The sequence below is a fragment of the Pongo pygmaeus genome, chromosome 9 (assembly GCF_028885625.2).
Source record: "Pongo pygmaeus isolate AG05252 chromosome 9, NHGRI_mPonPyg2-v2.0_pri, whole genome shotgun sequence".
Lineage (NCBI taxonomy): Eukaryota > Metazoa > Chordata > Mammalia > Primates > Hominidae > Pongo > Pongo pygmaeus.
In genome coordinates, this window is record NC_072382.2 from 130,577,596 (window position 1) to 130,599,597 (window position 22,002).

General features: G+C 48.0%; 1 protein-coding gene across 5 annotated transcripts in view; it reads left to right on the forward strand.

Moving 5' to 3' along the window:
* The window catches only part of FLI1 (Fli-1 proto-oncogene, ETS transcription factor), a 121,995-nt gene that overhangs the window by 61,084 nt on the left and 38,909 nt on the right, over positions 1-22,002 (forward strand). For 4 of the 5 annotated variants that reach the window (XM_063671610.1, XM_063671611.1, XM_063671612.1 and 1 more), the window contains exons 2-4: positions 6,719-6,930; positions 16,697-16,851; positions 21,339-21,542. In XM_063671610.1, the coding sequence (XP_063527680.1) occupies positions 6,719-6,930; positions 16,697-16,851; positions 21,339-21,542 (571 nt within the window). The remainder of the gene's footprint in view (positions 1-6,718; positions 6,931-16,696; positions 16,852-21,338; positions 21,543-22,002) is intronic. The other variant, XM_063671613.1, reaches the window with a different exon arrangement.

Consider the following 22,002-nt stretch of genomic DNA (forward strand, 5'->3'; position numbering starts at 1 on the left):
GGTTCTCACGCCATTTCTCAGCATTGGCCTTCGTTAAAATGTTTTTTAACTTTTTTTTTTTTTTTTTTTTTGAGACACTGTCTTACTCTGTTGCCCAGGATGGATGGTACGATCATGGCTTACTGCAGCCTCCACCTGCTGGGCTCAGGTGATCCTCTCACCTCAGTTTTCCAAGTAGCTAGGGCCACAGACACACCACCACACCTGTTTTTTTTATTTTTATTTTTATTTATTTATTTTTTTTGAGATGGAGTCTCACTCTGTCACCCAGGCTGAAGTGCAGTGGCGTGATCTCGGCTCACTGCAAGCTCCGCCTCCCAGGTTCATGCCATTCTCCCACCTCAGCCTCCCAAGTAGCTGGGACTACAGGTGCCTGCCACCACACCTGGTTAATTTTTTGTATTTTTTAGTAAAGACAGGGTTTCACCATGTTAGCCAGGATGGTCTTGATCTCCTGACCTCATGATCCACCCGCCTCAGCCTCCCAAAGTGCTAGGATTACAGGCGTGAATTTTTTTTTTTTTTTTTTTTTTTTTTTTGGTAGAGAAAGAGTTATGCCGTGTTACCTAGGCTGGTCTTGAATGCCTGGGCTCAAGCATTCCACTGGGTTCAGCCTCCCAAAGTGCTGGGATTATGGGCATGAGCCATTGTGCCCAGCTTTTTAAACAATTATTTTCTTTTTTTCTTTTGAGACAGAGGCTCACTCTGTTGCCCAAGCCAGAGTGCAGTGCCGCTATCTGGGCTCACAGCAAGCTCCGCCTCCTGGGTTCAATCGATTCTCCTGCCTCAGCCTCCTGAGTAGCTGGGATTATAGGCACCCACCACCACACCTGGCTAAGTTTTGTATTTTTAGTAGAAACAGGGTTTCATCATGTTGGCCAGGCTGTTCTCAACCTCCTGGCCTCAGATGATCTTCCCGCCTCAGCCTCCCAAAATGCTGGGATTACAGGCATGAGCCACCATGCCTGGCCACATTTTTAAGTATTTACTTTGTCCCAAGAACTTCAGGTGCTTGATTTAGGTACTTTACTCATATTATCTCATTTTATCTTTATCCAGAATTACCAGGTTAGGTACTGATATTATCCCCAACCTACAGATGAGGAAATGAAGTTCTTGGAAATTGTACTAGTTGCGTAATGAGCAGCAGATGAAGCTTGGATAGAAACTCAAATCTCTCTGACTCAAGATTTATGCTCTAAGTTACAATAAACACCGGAGTTACACTTAAAGAGCTTATAGTCTAATTGAGAGGACAGAAAATTCACAAGAAAGAACCTGTGAAGAGTAGTGGTTATGTGCTTAGGCTGTAGACTTGAATTTGGATCCCACATCACACTAACTTTCTGTGTGACTGAGCAAGTTATTTCACTTTTCTGAATATCCATTTTCTCATCTGAAAAAATAGAGTACGTCCCTCATAGAATTGCCAGGAGGATTAAATTAGGTTACTCATGTAAACAGTGTTTTGTATTTAATAAGTGCTGTGATTATTACTACTTTTATCTGTTTTCTGTAACGATGACAGAGGGTGTATTATATCATGTACTAAAGGCACCTTGCCCAAACTGGAGGAGAAAAAGCATCCTACCGGTTCAAGTGCATTACTGATAGCATACCCCAGCTGGATCCAGGACCAGGAGGGGGTCGTGGAAAGGAAGCATTTCTATTGGCAAATGTGAGTGATCTGCTGTAGCTCAGATGCCACCCCAAGCAGCTTGCCTTGCCAGAGGTCTCTGGTAAAGGGGCATCATTGGGTACAAACGTGCTGGGGCACTTCCTTGACTAGAACAAGGGACTGTATGCCACCCTGTGGATCTAGGACTCAGTGGCTCTGGACCCACAGACCCAGCCTTTCCAGCATTCTGCAAAGGAAAGTGCTTCTCAGAAGCCAATGACTAAGCCAGCCCGGGGGTTCCTTTTACAGTGATAATTGTTGGGTCGAGAAGGAACCCCAGAGCTGAGCCCCACATAGGGCTAGGAGCCCAGGCCTCTTGTCTTTCTCACTTGGAAGTCAATTTTACATAGCATGGTCTAAAGCCTCCTGGACCCCACAAGTCTTTTAAATAATAACTAACTTCTCTTCCCTTGAATAAAATAATCAGCAACAATAGGAGAAGCAAAGTCATTAGAAACGGAAGGAATGTAGTCCCTCTGAGGATGGCTGGTGAATTTGCATGCTGGTGTTCTTTCTACACCCAGCCTATCACCTCAGTTAAGTACTTATTGATGATTTATCAGTGGAAAGTTCTTGAACGCTAGCAACATGCTCATTTCTGTAAAGAGCTTTAAGTACAAGAAAGAGTTTTAAGTTTAAACTTTTAAAAGTTTTAAGAGTTTAAGTAAAGAGCTTTATAAGACACACATGAAATAGCAACAGCTCCTCATGTGTAACAAGCTGCAAATAAGTGAAATTTCGGCCAGCTCAGCAGCTCCTCGCCTGCAGACAGCAGCAGCCACATCAAGTTGCCCAGACTCATTCCTCTTGTTTGCCTTCTCCGTCCCTACTCTGGTCTTCCCAGAGCAATTTGGAGAAGGCTTCCTACTGCCAGTGGCATCATAAAAATGACAGTGTACTTGCCAAGGGCATGATCTTGGGGTGCTCCTAAAGCTATTGAACTGCAAAAGGGGGTGCCATTTATTTGCAGAAGCGGCAAGAATGCTCTCCTTCCCAACTCTGCTCTTTCACTTGGGTCTCAAATCAGCTTGTTTGGGGCCTTATCTCCCCAAATCTTTTATTCCATTTAGTGACCCTCACCTCCCTTCCCTTTCCCATATTGCCTTTTCAAATTCAGCCCAGTGAGCCAGACAGGGAACTCTTCTCCTTCATCTTCTCTCTCTTCACAGCCCCCACGATCTATCTCTTCTTTTCTCTACATTGTAATGGAAAAAAAGCTTTTTGTCTAGCCGTGATTGCAAATAGAAGGGGGATGTGTGTGTGTGCACACATGCACACCCAAAGCAGTATTCTCACGAGCTGTTAACAGCTGAAAGGTGTCATAGGTCATCATCAGAAAGGTTTCATGGAAACAGGAAGCTCTCAGGAAGATCTCACTTACCTTACACAATGGCAAAGATAATTGTGCATCAGGGTGAAAGAGTAAAGAAAGGTTACTTGCAGCAAAAGGAACCACAAAATTAAGACACAGAAGCATACCTGAGTAGGGCTTGTCTAGTGGAGCAGTGAGAATAGTTAGAATTGGACAGAAGTTGCAGCAAGAGGAAGTTGTGCGATGTAAGGGTGGCAGGTGGGACAAAGATGAGCTTTGGAAGACAAGTGGCTGAGAAGAGATTTGCTGTGGTCCATCTCTAGGGAGCTCTCTGAGGTTTTTGAGCAGATTGTGGCAGGATGACAGCTGTATTTACAACTTGCAAGGGAGCTGGATCCAGCCAGGGAGCACACGAGGTGTACTGAATGAGGGAAGAGCATGTCAGTGGGTCGTCAGGGAGGGAAGAGTCTCAGAGAGAAATGCCCAGACTGGACAGAAGTGTGAGGCATTCCCAGTGAACCAGGATGCTCTCCTCCTACAACGTTGCCACTTGATTGGAGTTTCCTTGATTGTGAACTACATTCTTAAGGAAACTTCTATTCCAAAATGAGTTCAAACTGGTTTTGTGCCCTTTCTACACCTACACTCTATCTCATCACTTGTTTTTTCTAGCTGTGTACCACTTACTTCCTTAAGAAGTCTCTCCCAGGTCTGCCTCCAGAACCGCTGGCTTTGTGTTCTCTGTGTATTCTCTTTGCTGTGAGTCTTGATGTTGCCGTCTGCATGTGCCCTTGGTCAGGACAATCCTGAGTTCACTGTTGCCTGGTCCACCCTCCTTGGGATAATGATGGGAGGAACTTTTTGCCCATCTATGGAGCATCACTGTGCCCAGCCCTGCCTCCCGGGCTTCTTTGCCTCTGAGATTCCATCATCTTCTCCCCCAACCTAGAAGAGGGAAGGGAAAGAAATTATTTCACTGGGAACTCCAAGGTTCATGAATGATAAACTAAGAACGTAAGCCATTCTCTACAGCGGAAGATGCTACCTGATTTCTGAAATGTCGTCTCTTTTTGTAGCAGGACTGTGGTGCATATTCTTCACTCTTATCACCAAAAGACACTTGGGGTCACAGGTGGTAATGTGTCCTCTGCTTCCAGTGTGGAACTCAAGGAATTTCATGGAGTCAGGGACAGCTGTCTGAAAGGTTGCAATGTCACCCTTTTCAGCTCAGAACCATAATTCCTTGAGCCCAGATAACAGTTCAAAATTTAGGATACGAAGCCAAAGCTGATCTCTAGCTGAAATCACGAGTGGATATAATAACCAAGAAACAAATGGTTCTGACAAGTACAGCTTTACTCTGAGCATGACTCAAGGGCATCTGGTAGAAAATGAAGAACGATCCCAGCAGATGTTAGGTCTAGGGAGATCCCCTTGGTTGGGGGATGTAAGTGTTTTAATATTGTATGGGCAACTCTGCTTTGAATGTATGTTTGGATGCACCTACACCATCCAAAGACTTCTGGTGCAAAAGCAGGACTCCTAGAATATATTCCAGTATTTTTTTCCCTGATCCCAGCTGAAAACAGCCATAGAAGAGCCTCCATTTTTGAATTATGGCTGTCTGTCTGCTAGGGTGGAGAATGGCCCTGGGAGACAAGAGACAGCTCATGGAGCAGGTTGTAATTCTACAGGCATATGAAGAGCATTCATTCTGAAGAAGACATTTAATTCAGGAATGTGAATTACACAAGGAAGGTAGACAAATCCCAGCTTTAACAAGTGCCGTTCACCTATCACTACATTTTCAAGTAAAGGTGGTGTATCCATTTGCTAGGGTTTCCATAACAACATACCAGGGCTGGGTGGCTTAAGCAAAAGAAATTTATTTTCTCAGAGTTCTGGAGACTGGAAGTCCAAGATCAGCGTGCCAGCAGGGTTGGTTTTCCTCAGAGGCCTCTCTCCTTGGCTTGCCAATGACTGCTGTGTCCTCACATGGCAGCCCCTCTGTGCACACACTCCCCTGGGAGCTCTCTGTGTCCAAATTCCTTCTTCTTATAAGAACACCAGTCATATTGGACTAGAGCCCACCCTATCAGCCTCATTTCACCTTACCTCCTTAAAGGTCATATCACCAAATACACTCACATTCTGAGTACTGCGGGTAAGGGCTTCAGCATATGAATTTTGTGAGGACACAAGGCAGCCCCTAACAGGTGGCCTAAGAGAATCTTTTTTTGAATGCTAATAATCACGATACCTAACATGTTCTGAGCATGACTCACTATGTGCCAGAGACTGTTCTAAGTGCTTTGTATGTATTATCACATCTATTATCACAATTATGGATTACATATTGATTATGTAGATTATAGATCAATTATAGATGACTACCATCTTCTCGGAAGACTTACTTTGGTGTAATTATGTGACTGTAGTGAACACTATGCCCTGGTCCCTGACCTTGGATGCCTGTGATTCGATGAGACGTGGAATAATGGGAGATTCTTACCCTCATGTTTTGATTAGTAGCAGATCTCCGGAATGTGCAAAATTTTTTAGTTGTTGTTGTTGTTGTTTTGAGACTGTCGCCCAGGCTGACTGCAATGGCATGATCACGGCTCACTGCAGCCTCTACTTCCGGGGCTCAAGTGATCCTCCCATCTCAGCCTCCCAAGTAGCTGGGCACATGCCACCACGTCTAGCTAATTTTTTCTCTCTTTCTTTCTTTTTTTTTTTTTGTAGAAACGGAGTTTTGCCACATTGCCCAGGCTAGTCTAGAACTCCTGGACTCAATAGATTCTCCCACCTCAGCCTCCCAAAATGCTGGGATTACAGGCATGAGCCACCATGCCTGGCCAAGGCTTCTTTTCTTAATCCATGATCTCCCAAAGTCACACCCAAGTCAGTGATGGGATAATATGAGTGGGAGGACCCAACAACCTCTTTCAGAGGGTCTTGCCCTGACTGGCACTTCATGTGTCTGAGATTCCTCTTTTGTCCTTTGGCTGGCTGAGTCATCAATATTGAGATCTATAGGATGCACCAGCACCTCCTGGAGGGCCCTCAGCAAACCACTGAGCATTTCTTACAAGCTACACCCCCACACCAGATCTTCTCACTTAATCCACCTATCAACTCTCTGCTAAAACTATTTTTATCCCTGTTACAAATAAGGAAACTGAAATTGGCCTGGCCACAGCCATGGGCCCCACCCTTCCCTTGTGTGACCTTGAGCAGCACACCTAGCCTCTCTGGGTGGATCTCACTGGCCTTGCCTGGAAAATAAATGCTGAATCTCATCTCCCCCTCATTGCTGATGAATCCACTCAGCTTGTAAGAGGCATTTCTGCTTATGCCTGGAAAAATCTAGCATTCACACACCACCACAATACTATATTCCATGCCAAGTCACCACTATTCTTGGCCTCCCTATCCCCACTCTCCTTTTTGGGGGTCCCAGACTACAGAACCAATAAATGAACCCACTTTCATGATTTCTCCATCCCCACTCCACTGCCCAAAGTCCCTCCTCACCCAGGTAACCTGCAAACACCCATCTGGTTTGCATAAGGGCAAACCTGCCCCCTGGAGTGTGAGTCAAACAGGAACTTCCAGACAAGCTGTCCTGGGGCAGCCCTAGGCCACCTTGCCAGCTCAAAGCAAGAGTGTCACTTGCTTCGGTGAAGAGTGACACTGGGCTTTCTGTCTCTTCTCTGGCCCTGCAGGAGGCTCTGTCGGTGGTGAGCGACGACCAGTCCCTCTTTGACTCAGCGTACGGAGCGGCGGCCCATCTCCCCAAGGCCGACATGACTGCCTCGGGGAGTCCTGACTACGGGCAGCCCCACAAGATCAACCCCCTCCCACCGCAGCAGGAGTGGCTCAATCAGCCAGTGAGGGTCAATGTCAAGCGGGAATATGACCACGTGAATGGGTCCAGGTAAGCTCGCCAGGCCTGTGCAGGACTGGGGGAAGGCACAAAGTCACCAGATCTGCAGCAAGTGGCTTCTGGCACTGAAGGTTTTTGCAGCAGATGGGGCTCTGGAGCTGGGCCAGGAAGCCTGTGTCAGTCCCTAGAGAGCTAAGACAGAGAGGGCCACAGAATGAAGATGGGGTGAAGTAGGGCTAGGAAGCCCCCCTGGCTCTCTGGGGCCCATGAAGCCCTCAGAGGCCAGGTAGGAGTCAGGCCCCAAGCGCCTATGCAGACACTCATGAACACTTATTTCTTGTTAATCCCAGGCCCAGGTTCAGTCCTCTTGGGGACGGCTTAGCAATAAGCTACTCTTCCCTGTCCCGTTGGAGATACTTAACCCTTCTGGGTGGGTCTCAGCAGAGCAAAAGTGACCAAACCATTCTTTAGTAAGAGTGGAGAAGGGATGAGGAAGGTGTCTACCTTCCTGTGGGAGCTCATTGTGTCTGGGAGGGGGCAGGCACCTGGAAGGTGCGCATGAAGGAGGTACAGTACTGGGTTGGTTCAGGCTTTGCTTGTAGAAATGGAGACAGGAGGGTCCAAGGAGAGAAAATCACACAGTCATGGAAGAGGACAGTAGACAGTCGGCCTCAGTTTCATGTCCTGCCTCTGCCCCTTGGGCAAGTCATCGAAACCCCTCAGAGCACCAGCTTTCTCCTTTCTCAAACAGGACTGGGATATTCACTTCCTCACGGCTCCTTACTCTAACGTTACTCTGATGCCACAGGGAAAGGACCCGGGATGGTGCCTGAGACGCGTTAGGAAGGTGCTCTATAGTGACAGTGATTGTTATGAGCAAAGACTTGAAAGACAGAGAACATCAGTCTCATTCACAAAATATCAGATAATCTACTGGGCCAAAGGCACAAAGAGATGAAAATAAAAAGAGAGGGCCCTGAACAGCAGGCTGAAAACATGTGCCATTTATTCCACAGCCAGAGGCTGACTTTGAGCACAGATGTGACATTTAACCCAGAGGCTGACTTTGAGCACAGACGTGACATTTAACCTCATCAGAGCAGTGACTTAAGACTAGCCAGCTGACAGTCCTTAGGCACAGAGGGTAGGATAGGAGAGTCAGAAAGACAAGTGAAGAAGTTAGTAAAATATCCCACATAGGAAATAATGAAGTTCTGAACTAAGTGATGGTAGTGATTACGGAAACTGAAAAGGACAGATACATAAGGGCGATAGCAAAGAGATGATTAACAGGGCTTAGGTGAGTAAAGTGTGAATGAAGGGGGTACATGACAGGAAAGAATCAAAGGCGACTAAAGCCTGCACATTTTAAAAGTTGTTGCTGTGAGCGGCCACAGAAAGGTGGCACAGGAAATGCTTTAGGATGGGATGTCAATGTTCTCTTTGAGATTCCTTGTGAGCAATCGGTAGAACATCCAGATAAAAATGTCTACTAGGCTTTGGGAACTGAAGCTCAGATAATCTTTCAGGCCTGGAATTTAGGTTTGGGCATCATCTCTAAGGAGTTTGAACCGTGGAAGTGGATGAGGTCACTGAGGAAAGCAGCCTGGATTGAAGAGAGAGAAGGGAATGAGCATGGTTGGGAGGGAGAACTCCTCCAGAGCAGCCGGTGGCCCCAGACCTGCCTGTGGGAACTCCCAGCCCTACCATATTTCAACCCCACTAACCAAAACCAGCGACTGGGATCTCAGCCACCTTTCCAGATCGTAGGATTTCAGGAAGGCTCAAAGGTTCTGAGCCTGCAGCCCCTCAGATGAATCTCTCTCCAGAGGTAATTCTGATGGTGCCGGAGCTCCTAAAAGTCGAAGGACATGATGTGTTGAACATTTTCCCATATTATCTTACCACTTGTTCCTCACCACTATACTATGAAGTAGTTACTGTAACTTCACTGTTACCCAGGAAGGCAAGTGGGACTTTCAGGGGAGAGTGCTTTGTCTAAGGATTTAGAGGAGGCAAAGCTGGAGCCTGAACCCAGGCGTTTGGTTCCAGCCCCACGTGCCATCCATTAGGCACCTTTCTGCTCCCTCTGCTTGTGTGTCACGCTTTTGCACCACCATCTCATTCCTGCCAATGCCCACCTGGTGGGGAGGCCTATTCTACGATGCCTCCTAAATGGGGCCCTTCCCCAAGGAGCTCCCAATGCTTGTTGAAGACCCAGATCCCACTGGTGGATATTTCTTTTTTTTTTTTCTTTTTTTTTTTTTTTTTTTTTTTGAGATGGAGTCTCAGTCTGTTGCCCAGGCTGGAGTGCAATGGTACAGTCTTGGCTCACCTCCACCTCCCAGGTTCAAGCAATTCTCTTGCCTCAGCCTCCTGAGTATCTGGGATTACAAGCACATGGCACCACACCTGGCAAATTTTTGTATTTTTAGTAGAGACGGCGTTTTACTATGTTGGCCTGGCTGGTCTTCAACTCCTGACCTCGTGATCTGCCTGCCTCGGCCTCCCAAAGTGCTGGGATTACAGGCGTGAGCCACCGCACCCAACTTTGTTGGAGATTCTCTGGCCTGTTGTAACCAGAATCTGCCTATGCCTTACCTCCATTGCCCCTGCCTGGTGCAAGCCAGCAGCACCTCTCCTAGGCTTCTGCGGGGGCATCCTGCTCTCCCCACTTCCTCCTGGCTTCCTGAAGTCTATTCTCCCGACAGCAAGCAGCCAGAGCCATGCTTTCCTCATTTGTAACCCTCTTGCTCAAAACTCTTCAATGGCTTATGACAAAATGCAAAGCCTTTAGTGTGGCCCCACCATCCCTCCGACGTCCTCTCTACTGCCGCCTCCATCCCACTTCTTCCCTCCACACCAGCCTCATAAGACTCTAGCTGCTGCTCCTAGACCCCCAGGCACCCTCCTGCCTCAGAATCTCTTCCCCTGGGCTCCTTCATTCTGGAACATTCCTACTCCATCTAGTCATATGACTCTCTCCCTCACGAGTTTTGGGTTTCTCTACCTGAACCTCACCTTTTCAGAGGCCTCCCCTGGCCACCTGATCGAAACCAGCGCCTCCTCACTCTTTACCCTGCTTAGAGTGTCTGTCCTAGTTCTTATCACCTCCCTCACTGACATGTGGGCAGGGTCTGAAACGGTAGGTGCTCAATAAATTGTCGTCAAATAAATAACTGAATGAACACATGGCTGAGCAGACTCAAAAGAGAAGGTGCTTGTTTAAGGTTAGGATGCAGACCCAAGTCTGCCGACTCAGCCCCTTCAATGCTGAGCCTGCGTTGATGCATGGGCTTCTGAGTTCCATCTTCATGCTCAATGGAGACCCATGGGTATTTGTGTCTCTGGTGGGAAGGAAGTATGCTGTTCACCACTCCCTCCCCTGCTCCCAGAGAATCCTCAAGCACTCCAGGATACTGATCCTGGGCAAAGAGGGTCCCCCAAGGAAACTGATTTTCGGAACCCACTTGCCAGCTCATACCTGGCTCCAGTCACACCAAAAGCCAGCTGGAGAGGGCCCTTGTGAATATTCCAGTGAACAGACAGGATATTTACCTGGCTTTGGCTGCACAGAGCAGCAGCCTCTGCTTTTGAGTTGCTTGTCTTGACCCAGACCATCAGCAGGTAACAAAGTAGGTTCAGAAAGATTGATATCTTCTCACCCACCCTGGGCAAGCAGAGACAATCCTGTGGACTCTCAGAGCCAAGCAGCTTAGGCACAGCTATTGCCAGCACCCCACAAATATTCCCTAAGGGCTCACATGTAAGCTGGACTAGTGGCTAGCAGGAAGCAAGGAGTTTTAGAAAAATGTCATTGCTTACAGTGGAACCATGTCAGACCCTATCATTTAATTATGCCAAAAGCAATGACAGAATGAAATAAATGCCAGGCTCTCTAAATCTCTCATCCTGAACACTGTGCTTCTCATATCCTCTGCGTATTATTGATAATGACGGTTTGTTACTTGCATATGATTTGATTGTTTGTAGTGGTCTAATTCGCCATAACACAAAAAGATAGGAGAGGATGTTGTAATGATTCTGAACTTCAGATGAGAAAACCAAGGCAAGGTATACAATTTGAGATTGCTTGGCTCATGGGCTAGACCTGTGCTGTTCAATGCAGCAGCCACTAGCCACAGGTTGCTACTGAGCACTTGAAATACGGTTAGTTGAAAATTGAAATGTGCTCTAAATATAAACCACATACTGGATTTAGAAGACTTCCTATGGAAAAAGTGTAAAATATCTCATTGATTATTGATTATGCTGAAATGATCATCTTTTGGCTATATTGAGTTAACATATTAATATACTTTAATATATTATTAAAATTCATTTCATCATTTTGTTTTCTTTTAAAAATCTGGCTACTAGTAAATTTAAAATTATGTAGCTCAGCCGGGCGTGGTGGCTCACGCCTGTAATCCCAGCACTTTGGGAGGCCGAGGTGGGCAGATCACCTGAGGTCGGGAATTCAAGACCAGCCTGGCCGACATGGTGAAACCCTGTCTCTACTGAAAATACAAAATTAGCCGGGCATGGTGGCGCGTGCCTGTAATCCCCCCTACTCGGGAGGCTGAGGCAGGAAAATTGCTTGAACCCGGGAGATGGAGGTTGCCATGAGCCGAGATCGTGCCACTGGACTCCAGCTTGGGCAACAAGAGTGAAACACCATCTCAAAAAAAAAAAAAATTATGTAGCTCGCACATGTGGTTCCTGTTCTACTTCTATTGGACAGTGCTGGGCCACGGTGGTCTGGACTGTTCTGTGATTCACAGTGTATTTTTTCTGCATTCCTTGACAGCATGGGCTTCTGAGTTATATCTTCATGCTCACTAGAGACCCATTGACATTTGTGTCTCTGGTGGGAAGGAGGTGTGCAGTGCACCTGAAGCTACCATGCCCACTTGCTTTTCACCCCAGTAGCAAACCCTTTGGCCCAGGGGCAAAGGGTCAACTGCAGAGACTGAGGTCTGAGGATCTCAGAGACAGGGTGGCTTGCCCACATTGAGAGAGTTTTGTGCTCTTTTTCTTCATGTCTTCCTGTTGTGGTTGACTCTGTTAGGCTGGGTTGCCTTGAAACAGCATGGCCCATAGGTTCTGTGTCGCATGTAGACTTCAGCAACTTGATCCAAACTGTGGTCTGCAAATAACTGTCAGCTGCATCCTGTCTCAACCACAGGGATTGGGGAAAACATCCCGTGAAGAAAAGAATATCAGTTTATAGAGGGAAATGCAAGACTTGCCTTGTGAGCCTGGCGTTCAGGACCGGAGTTCAGAGCTAACCTGCCTTGACACTCCCTGGCTTGGCCCCAGGATCTGGATGCCCTGGACACCTAGAGACTCACATTCCACACAGAGAAGGATCAGTTCCTGTTCCCTGGAACTTGTGCCTCTCTCGCTGTGAGGCCCCTTTCTAAACTCCTGTGAGGCATACACAGGATCCTGGAAAAGTTAGCAGCATCTACTGTGTATGGGGATGAAAACAGCTAGTGGATTAGGGTGATGGGTGGATTATCATGGATAGTGGATTATCATGGGTAATGCTTTTTCTTTTCTTGGAATTTGCTTTTAAGTTATTGCATCTCCTTTTCAAAAACAAAAAAGTCACATCTATGTCCTACAGACATCCTAAAGGCAATACAGATTGTTTAATTTTTGCACAGAACGCATACTACGCAAGAGTCACACACCGTGGGTCCTAATGCAACCATGTGACTTGGGTAGCCCTCGAGGCCTCACTTTGGTCGTGTGAACATCAGGTATCCTTTGACAGTGAGCCTGGGCTCAGATGTGCAGGTCTGATGATATACCCAAGTTCAGATGCTCTGAGTTGACTAGGAAGGTAGAGAAGATCTTTGTATAGCCTAAAGAGGTAATCTTCAGGAGAAATCTTTGAAATCTCCCTTCATCCAAACATCCAAGATTTCACACCTTGTTTTAAATTGCCTAACAGATTGCAAAGCTTTTTTGGAAACCAGTAGCAGTGTTCACAGAACACACACAAACAGAACTCGAGGAGTAAAGAGCTATGTCCAGTGGTGGAAATGAAGGACAAGGGCTACCCTACCCTCGGCAGCTTTGCTGTGGCCTCTGTTGGCCTGAGATGGAGATGTGCTGAGTTATTACACCCTTGGGGCCACCGCCACCTCCCTGCTCTATTGTGGCAGCCCCAGGCTCTCTTGTCACCTGTCCCAGTGCTATCAGCTGCCAGTGGGCCCCAGCCCCATGCTAGCTGTAAGTGCAGGTCTTAATACAAATTAGCAGCAGTGCAGGCAAGCTGAATGGCAAAATCTCGTCCCGCACTCCCCCTCCCTCTTGTTTTCATCAAGCCCTCTTCACAGGCGCCAGCTGCCTCATTAAAGAGCAGCCTTTTATGCTGGGCTTCACCTGTACCCACCCTGAGCGGCAGCCGTGGAGCCCCATGGCCACACGCAGGGCTTGCGCTGGCTGCAGGAGGCACGGTGCTTGGGAGCTGCAAGAATGGAGGGAGGTCTGGCAGGCGAGCGGGCAAGGTATGGCTTTACCTTCTTTCTCTCCCTGAGCAGTGGGAGGAGGGCCAGCTGGGCAAGCGTGGGGAATCAGGATGGTGCCAGCCCTTCTCCCTAAGGACACCCGCCTGCAGGTCCTAGTGCAGAAGCCTGGGACCGAGGACAGGGCCATTTTCCAGAGGAGACTCACCCTGGCGGGCGAGCGGCCAAACCGATCACCTGTCCAGTTGGAGAGCAGGTGTGTGCACAGGGCCGGGGGAGGGAGAGAGGAGGAGGGAAGCGGAACTGGGAGAACTTCTGTGGGTCAGTGAATGAGGGGGTTCTGCCCAGGGAATGCGTGGCCATGGCCACCCCAGCAAGAGAGCCCCCTCCTCCTCTGCGTCCACTTTCCGTTCGTCTAGGTGCCCGTGGCTCCTCTCCTTACAAGGTCATGTGTTAGGCAGGTTTGGGGAAATGTTTCTTTCAGCTTTTCACATTTATTTTCCTCCATCCCTGGCACCTGGGACCAGCCCTGCCACCTGTGCCTGCAGTACATGACCATAACCATAAAGGCTCACTACATTTCAGTGAGTTCTGAGGTGCTGACTTCTCTGCACAGCAAGAGGTCAGTTTTTAACTCAGAAATCCCCAGGGGCCTGGCTGATGTGGAAAAGAATTTTTCCAAAAATCGTCTCCCCACCGTCCACAAAGGGTAGGAGCCCGGGGAGTGTGCCCTCCTGTCCCACCATCCTGCCCCCTGCTGTAGTTCTCCTTTCCGAGAGACCCCTGCCCATGCCCTGTGCCCTCTTGCTCTGGGGGTCCTCCAAGGGAAGAGCGTGCAGTGTGGAGCCCACCTCTCCCACAGAGGCCGCCTGCCAATGAAAACCTTGCTCACTTGGTTGCAGGCCAACTTAATCCTTCGAACTTCTGCAGCACTTGGACTGTTTCACAACTGACAAGGATGCAGGGAAAGGCTGCCAGACCATGTGCGTGAGTGTGTGTGTATGCGTGTGTGTAATGTGTATGCATGTGTGTGCAATGTGTATGCGTGTGTGTGCATGTATTGAATGTGTGTGCAGATGAAGTGCACATGCATGTGTGTGCATGCTCTCTGTGTTGAAATGTGTGCTTCCATGTGGGTGAAGTATGTGTGTTCCGTGTTGGAACGTGTACAGTGCATGTCTGTGCATGTGTGTTGAAGTGTGTGCACGCATGTGAGTATGCATGTGTGTGCACATGTGTTCTCTGTTGAAGTGTGTGCATGCATGTGGGTGAAGTATTGTGCACATGTGTTCTGTGTTGGAGTGTGTGTGCACGTGTGCATGCATATGTGTGAGTGTGTGCCTGCAGTTAGCCCCAGGGCGGATGAGGGGACCCGGTGCACTCGGGCCGGAGCTCAGCTCAGACTCAGGCACCAGGATCTGACTGGGACTGCTTTATCTCAGGCCAGGTCCTTCTGCAGCAGAAGCCAAAGGGCCAAACACTGGTGAAAAGCCCTGATGTGCTACTGCCTCCCCTCCACTGCCATGGGGACGTTAAACCTTCAGCAATCGGGGACTCTGTCGGTTGGTTTTTGGTTCTCTGCCTGGAAAAACAGTAGGCGAATAGTAAAACCTTAAATTCTAACATGTGTGAGTTATACATCTTATTTTCATTTTCAGCCCATGTTTCCCTCTGTAAGACATCAGGAAAAAATTACCGTCTGACTTCTAATATCTCAGTGGAGCATTTATCTCCCAGCTATGATAAGTGATCTTCAATATTTTTTTCCTTTCAGATTAAGAAACAAATTCATTTAATTTTCTTTATTGAATGTGCTCAGGCCTCCCCGCCCTGCCTGGGTCTCAGGAAGCCCTGGGCTGATCTCCCTTCTCCTGGGTTAGTGACTGCCGTCCCTGCTTGTGGGATGGGTGGGTCCCTATCTGGCACGGCCCTGCTCCTCAAGGCCTCGCTGTGGTCCGTTCCTGCCCCTGGCAGGGGATGGAGGACAGTGGCCAGGCCTTTGGAACGTCCGGAGAGGTTATGCAGCCTAGAGTTGGAAGGCTGTAATCTGAACCTTATCTGAACTCCTTGGTCTGAAGGCCTGGTTTGGAGCTCTTGAGAGAACTGGCTGTCTCCCAGGCTGCCAGAACCAATGCTTCCTGCTCAGTATAATGGCAGCTACAGCTTCTCCTTGGCCTTCCCATCGTCTCCTTTGGTCCTGCTGCTGCTGCTGGAGTGGCTGAGCAGCGGGCACTGGGTGTGACAGGGTGGCACCTCCCCCAAGTATGCTGGAGGTGCGTGATGCTGGGCTGGAGGGCATGCAGAGTGTGTTTGCCAGCCTGCTTCAAGGCGCCAGGTGGCCCTGGGTGGGACTTCACCCCTCCAGACAGCTGCCCAATCACCAGTGCTGCAAAATACCAGGTGCTGATGAAGTTCTGTAGTTCTAGGCTAAGTTGGATGATCTGCTTTCTCTCTTGCGAATGTCCATACTGCGTCCACAGTGAGCTTGGGGCCAGAGATGCAAAATGCCACCGGGCCAGCACCTCTCCATCAGGTGGAAGTTCCTGGATTCCATTCCTTCTCCAAGTAGCAACCAGCTCTTTTGCATGTGTGCTTGATAGTGAAGCTCAACACAGAAGACCCGAGTCCTGTTTCCACCTTGACTATCTGTGTGACTGAGCCAGGCAGCCCCTGTCTCGATTTCATTAATCATGAAAAGGAGATAGTAACCCTTGCTGTGCCTATCTTGGGGGCTTATTGGGAAATTCGAATACAACAGTGCATGAGAAATGCATTAAACTTATATATGTGCAATAGAAATAACTCACTGAGAAAGCATTTGCTGCCCATCTCCTATGTAAGAATACTAGGGTTAAACAAAGAAAGTGATGACCATCCCCTCAAGAACTCAGCAGTCAGGGGGCGCAGGCCAAGCTAAGAATCAGACAGTGTGACAAGTCCTTATAACCAAGGCGGGCACCAAGTGCTGGGGGACTGTGGGGAAGGCGTGTCTGGGAGCATGGACTAGGTTGCCTGGCAGTGAGGCTAAAAATGTAAGCTGTAGTCAGACAGGGAGGGCTGCGATGCCACACAAAGAAGCTCAGACCTTGGTCTGAGGGCACTAAGGCGCTGCCAGAAGTTTTTATGTACTGTAATTATAGGATTGGGCTGGGATTTGAAGAAAACTCTGGTGGCAGCATGGAGGATAGAAAGTGGGCATCATCGTCATCATGACACCAAGTGCGGCTGGGCAATGGCTCCATGGTTGTCATCGGAGCCCTGGGCTCATGATTCAGAGGCTGGGGCGAGCTGCCCTGTCAGTGCTGACCGCCTCTGGGCTTTGTCTCTTCTCACTTTAGGGAGTCTCCGGTGGACTGCAGCGTTAGCAAATGCAGCAAGCTGGTGGGCGGAGGCGAGTCCAACCCCATGAACTACAACAGCTATATGGACGAGAAGAATGGCCCCCCTCCTCCTAACATGACAACCAACGAGAGGAGAGTCATCGTCCCCGCAGGTAATTCGAGAACCAGGCTGCCTGGGCGCCATTCACTTCCCCACTCTCTGGGGGGGCAGGGAGCATCTAAACCTTTATCCGATACTCTATTCCCTGTGGAATTGCAAAATGGAGAAAGCTGCATGCCAGCCGGGAGTGGTGGCTTATGCCTGTAATCCCAGCACTTTGAGAAGCTGAGACAGGTGAATCACTTGTCAGGAGTTCAAGACCAGCCTAGCCAACATGGTGAAACCTCATCTCTACCAAAAAAAAAACAAAACAAAAATTAGCCAGGTGTGATAGTGGATGCTTATAATCCCAGCTACTCAGGGGGCTGAAGCAAGAGACTAGCTTTAACCGGGAAGGCGGAGGTTGCAGGGAGCCAAGATCACACAACTGCACTCCAGCCTGGGTGATGGAATGAGACTCTGTCTCAAAAAAAAAAAAAAAAAAAAAAAAAAAGCTGCACATTTTACCTTACTTCCTAGCAGCCCTTTAAGGCAGTATCCCAGATGTCACCTGATGTGTGGGTGCTAGAAGCCCCACCCTTAAACAGACCACATCACAGTCTCTACATCAATGGCCTGGTCCTCAAGGACGGGCTGCTCAGAGAGCAGAGACAAGGCCGCCTCCACCCAAAAGGAATCCCGTGAGCTCTGGATGTGGGCATCCCTGCCTGTGAGGACGAGGGCAGCTGCAGAGGCCAGTCCTTCCCTCCAGGCTTGTACTTCCCGGCATCTACCAGGTTCCACCTTTCCAAAATTACAGCCAGCTCTTTCAGTTTTAAAATAGAAAGAACTATATTTAACTAATGGAGCGCCTTAACTTGTGTGCCACAAGTTATGTCATTAGGTAAAAATAGCCTCTTTTTCCTAGGTATTGGTGCTGTTGGTCCCAGAAAATAAAATCATTGTTCAGTCCTTCAGTCCATTGGCTGGACACTCCACCCCAGCTAGCACCAGCAAGCTCAGCTGCCTGCACAAGAAGGGTGTTTAAAAACCGCCACGTGTAGAACTGGTGCCAGGTAGAAGGGGCAAGGATGTCCAAATCTTAAGCAAAGTGGATTACAGGCAGGGATTAAACCTGATCTTACCAAAATAACTTTACCAGAGAGGCAAAACTCCTTCCATTTGTAAAAGCATAAATGTAGTTGCCTCTGAAGTCAAAAGGTTAGACATCTCTTTGAGGTAGTCCGAAGGCATCTGCTTGTAGGTGTAAAGGCAGAAATTTTAAGGGCTGCCTCCTGCCTTGGCCAGTGGTGTTTGTTTTCCCTGGGAAGCTGCATCTCACCATATCCCTGGATTACAGCTGCCTCCCTGTGCTCTGGGCCAAATTCAAGAAGGTGTGAGCAAGAGTGAGGCAGGAGAGGGGTGGGGCTTGTAGGAATTTCTCTGTACCCTTTAGGACTTAGAAACGACTCCTAAAGCAATTCTAAGTTTGCTCTTCCACAAGCATCTGACCTAACAAAGGAAGAGGAAGAATCGCTTCCATTTATTGAGCGCTTTCTAGGTGCCAGGCACCACGTACATTGCTTTATCTCCATGGCATTACTCAAAACACCTGTCACAGGAGACCAGCTAGTAATGTTTAGCCCAGGTGTATCGTCTCCCTCCTCACTGAAAGCAGACAATGAAACCGTATTAGAACTGACAGGTGGGAATCTCTTTGTACACCCCAAAGCAAAGCTGAGCCTCACTGGGTCTTCACTCAAATGGTTTCAAACTCCCCTGCTTCAGCCAAACAGCTCCCAGCCTGGGAGGGAAGGCTTGCGGGACTGAAGGGTTTGGGGATCTGAGATTGTCTTTGAACCAACCTTTGACACCATCTCAGTTTGGTCGTCATTTTGGGGAAGGAATCTGGGAAACGGGCAGAAGTGGCCGGACTGCTATGTCGACCCTCCAAACCTTCTTCGATCAGTGTTGAAATGCTTTCAAAAGGAATAGCAAAACATCAGGCTTGGCTGAGCCAAATTACCTATAGCACTGATGGTGAAAATAAAACAAATTCATGTCAAGTGATTTTCAAAGCACTTCGTGTAATGCATTCTCAGGCTATGGATTTACTTCATTATTTTAGCTCCAGCTAGATCTTTTAGATCCTCACACATTTTGGCTTCCTCCAGGCTAGGCTGTGGATATGAGGGGAAGTCTCATTTGGGCAAGTCCACAAATAAAGGCAATAAAATATTAGTGGAATAACGGATTGAATTTATGGGGATTTAAAGACAAGTATAAATGTGGGCCCTAGTTAATCACTAGCTCCATGTTCAGATGGCAAGAAACTAGGACTAAATCATCCAGAAAATGCATTTGGAAGAGTTTAGCATGATCCAGAGTTGAAGATTTATAATTCATTGTGCTGTAGAGGGAGAGAAATAATATTGTTGCAGAGCCCAAAGCAAGGGAGGAAATAATAAAATAAATAAAATATATGGTGTAAAATTGAATTTGAGGCCTTGGATACTAAAAGTGAGGAACTGGGAGAAGTGAAGAATGAAATAATATGCTACATAATCCAACTCCCCCTAGGATATGCTTCTCTAGAATTCTGAAAAGGTGCAAAATTATTTCCATTTGCCAATGATCCATGCCTAATTGCTTCTGGAGAGTAAAAGAGCAAGAAATGTATCTGAGAGAGAGAGAGGAATACATACTTGTACAACAACACTTTAGAGGAGCTCCGCTTTTGGGCATCAGAGCAGTGTAACTCACAGGTGAGGTAAAGCAGGATGGTGAGAAGAGGAAAGGGGCTTTGGGGGAACCCACCTCTTCAGCTTAGTGAAGTCCTCTAATGGTTTCTATTGGAATCCCAGCCCAGATACTTACCAGCGATGGGGCTTTGGGCAAAGGACTTAACCTTTTAAGACTCCATTTTGCATCTGTAAAATGGGGATATTAAAAGATTTCCTTGGTAAGTAAAAATAGGGCTCGCGGAGCAGGTGGCACATAACACCCACCATCTGAGCCGTCACTGCTCATAGGGCATTAGGTTGTTGGAATGACATTCAGCAGCAGGCTGTGACCTATGAACCCAAACTCTCCTAACTCCTCCCCTTTGCCAGCTCCTCCACCTTCAGCACAACACAGCAGCCACTCTCGTGCATGGGCAGGGCCTGGGCACTTTGCAAAGCAGACTCAGGCCCTGCCACCCAGATTCTCACACATAAAAAGCAAGGTGGGATGGAGAGTCCAAGGGCAGTTGGCGGATGCTTGTGTAAAAGTGCTGGGAAACTTGCCTCTGGCTGCCCAGCTGTGAAGTGTGAGCCTTACTTCTTTCCCCACATCCACTCCTAGTCATTCAATCCTGGTTCCCAGCTTTACCGGCAGCCTTCACAGATGCTGTAGAATGAGAGGGTGAGTTGGTTGAGGGGTAGCACCGATATTCCTGCCTAATAAATATGTTAAATCAAACGGCTCGTTAGAAGCCGGAGGCTAATGGCTGACTTACAATAAAATGCCGAGTCTCTCCTCCTCCAGGAAGTCTTCCTTGCCTCTCCAAATTTTCACTATTCCCCTCCACTTATGAGTCCTCGAACCACCGCCACACAATCCATTGCTTAGTAGTGGTGTGCTTGCCTACCTGTTTCATGGGAATGAGTAGTTCTTGAAGGCAAGCGTCATGTAATTTTCTTCTATGATAAGGATATTTAAGGTGTTTATTGGACCCGCTAACAACTGGTTGCCAAGTGAAGAGATGGGCTTCAGACTGTGATAAGTGATAAAAGAGTTCTGCCTACTGTGGAACCTGCTGGAACTCATCACTTGTGCTGAAAGTGCAACATCCCCACCACACACACACACACACACACACACACACACTGAGGAGAAGGAGGTATGAGTGTCCTACCATAGAGATGGCCTCAGTGGTTAACTTACCTGTGTTCACTCAAGAGCTAAAAGGTTCTCCGCAACACCATCTCTCATCTTTGGGTATTTAAATATCTAAATAATGTTTTGGGGATGCGCTGGTAGAAATTTCTACACAGCTGTGCTCAAAAGGAGAAAATCTAGTTTGGGTTTCTGTTCAAGACTAACACCATTGGGTTTTTCAACTGCACAGATGGAATTGCAGTAAAAGTCTCTCTGTTTCTTTTCTATAGCCATCTGAGGGATCCGTGCTCTTTCATGAAATCATTAATATTCTTAAAATACAGATGGTTCCCCTTTCCAGAGACATTGGTCCTGGGGTCTGTGAAATTGTGTTTATTTTCATTTTGATGCCACCATTTCTCAGGCAAAGGCTCCAACTGCTCTCCAAAACTTTAAAGAGTGCTCTGTCAGGATACGTAGCGAGGCAGCTAAGCACCTCCCTGGAGTGCTAAGTGGTTCAGGCAGCGCCAGATGCCATGGAGCCAGATGAGTGTTCTAGGGGAACCATCTGGAAGGGAGCTTTCCCAGAGAGAGAGAGAAGGGAAAGAAAGAGGGACAAGGGGTGAGGGAGGCTGCCTAGGCTCTCAGGGAGCCTCTACCTTCCTGCCGTCCTTGCTAACAACGTCTTCTCCTCTGCAGACCCCACACTGTGGACACAGGACCATGTGAGGCAATGGCTGGAGTGGGCCATAAAAGAGTACAGCTTGATGGAGATCGACACATCCTTTTTCCAGAACATGGATGGCAAGGAACTGTGTAAAATGAACAAGGAGGACTTCCTCCGCGCCACCACCCTCTACAACACGGAAGTGCTGTTGTCACACCTCAGTTACCTCAGGGAAAGTAAGTGCCGCCCAAGCACCCAGGGCTGGGAGAAAGCTGGGCATGGAGCCAACCCAGGGAGAGGAAGTCAGTGCTGCCCGTTCATGTTGGGCAGATGCCGCCGGAGCAGCATCGTGGGGCCTGTAGTGTTGCCGAGGTCACGTGGGCTCCTACAGACCCTGTGAGGGGCAGACCCAATCCTGAAGTGTCAAAGGAAGTAAAACGAGAAATGGAGAAAAATAGAGAGCTGGAGGGGTCTGGCAAAGGCTGGTTACACTCTTCCCATGAGACCGCCTTTCCAGAAACTATTCCAATTTGAAAATAGATAGAGATGGATGGTGCCCTGGCTGGTGTTTTCCTAAGTGATTATTTAAAATTCCTCCAGGAAACTCTAGATTCAAGGCTTTTGGATTTAAGGTGTTGAAAATAATTTACATATTAGCTTCCTCTTAATCTTGGGATACTCTGGCACACCCTAACC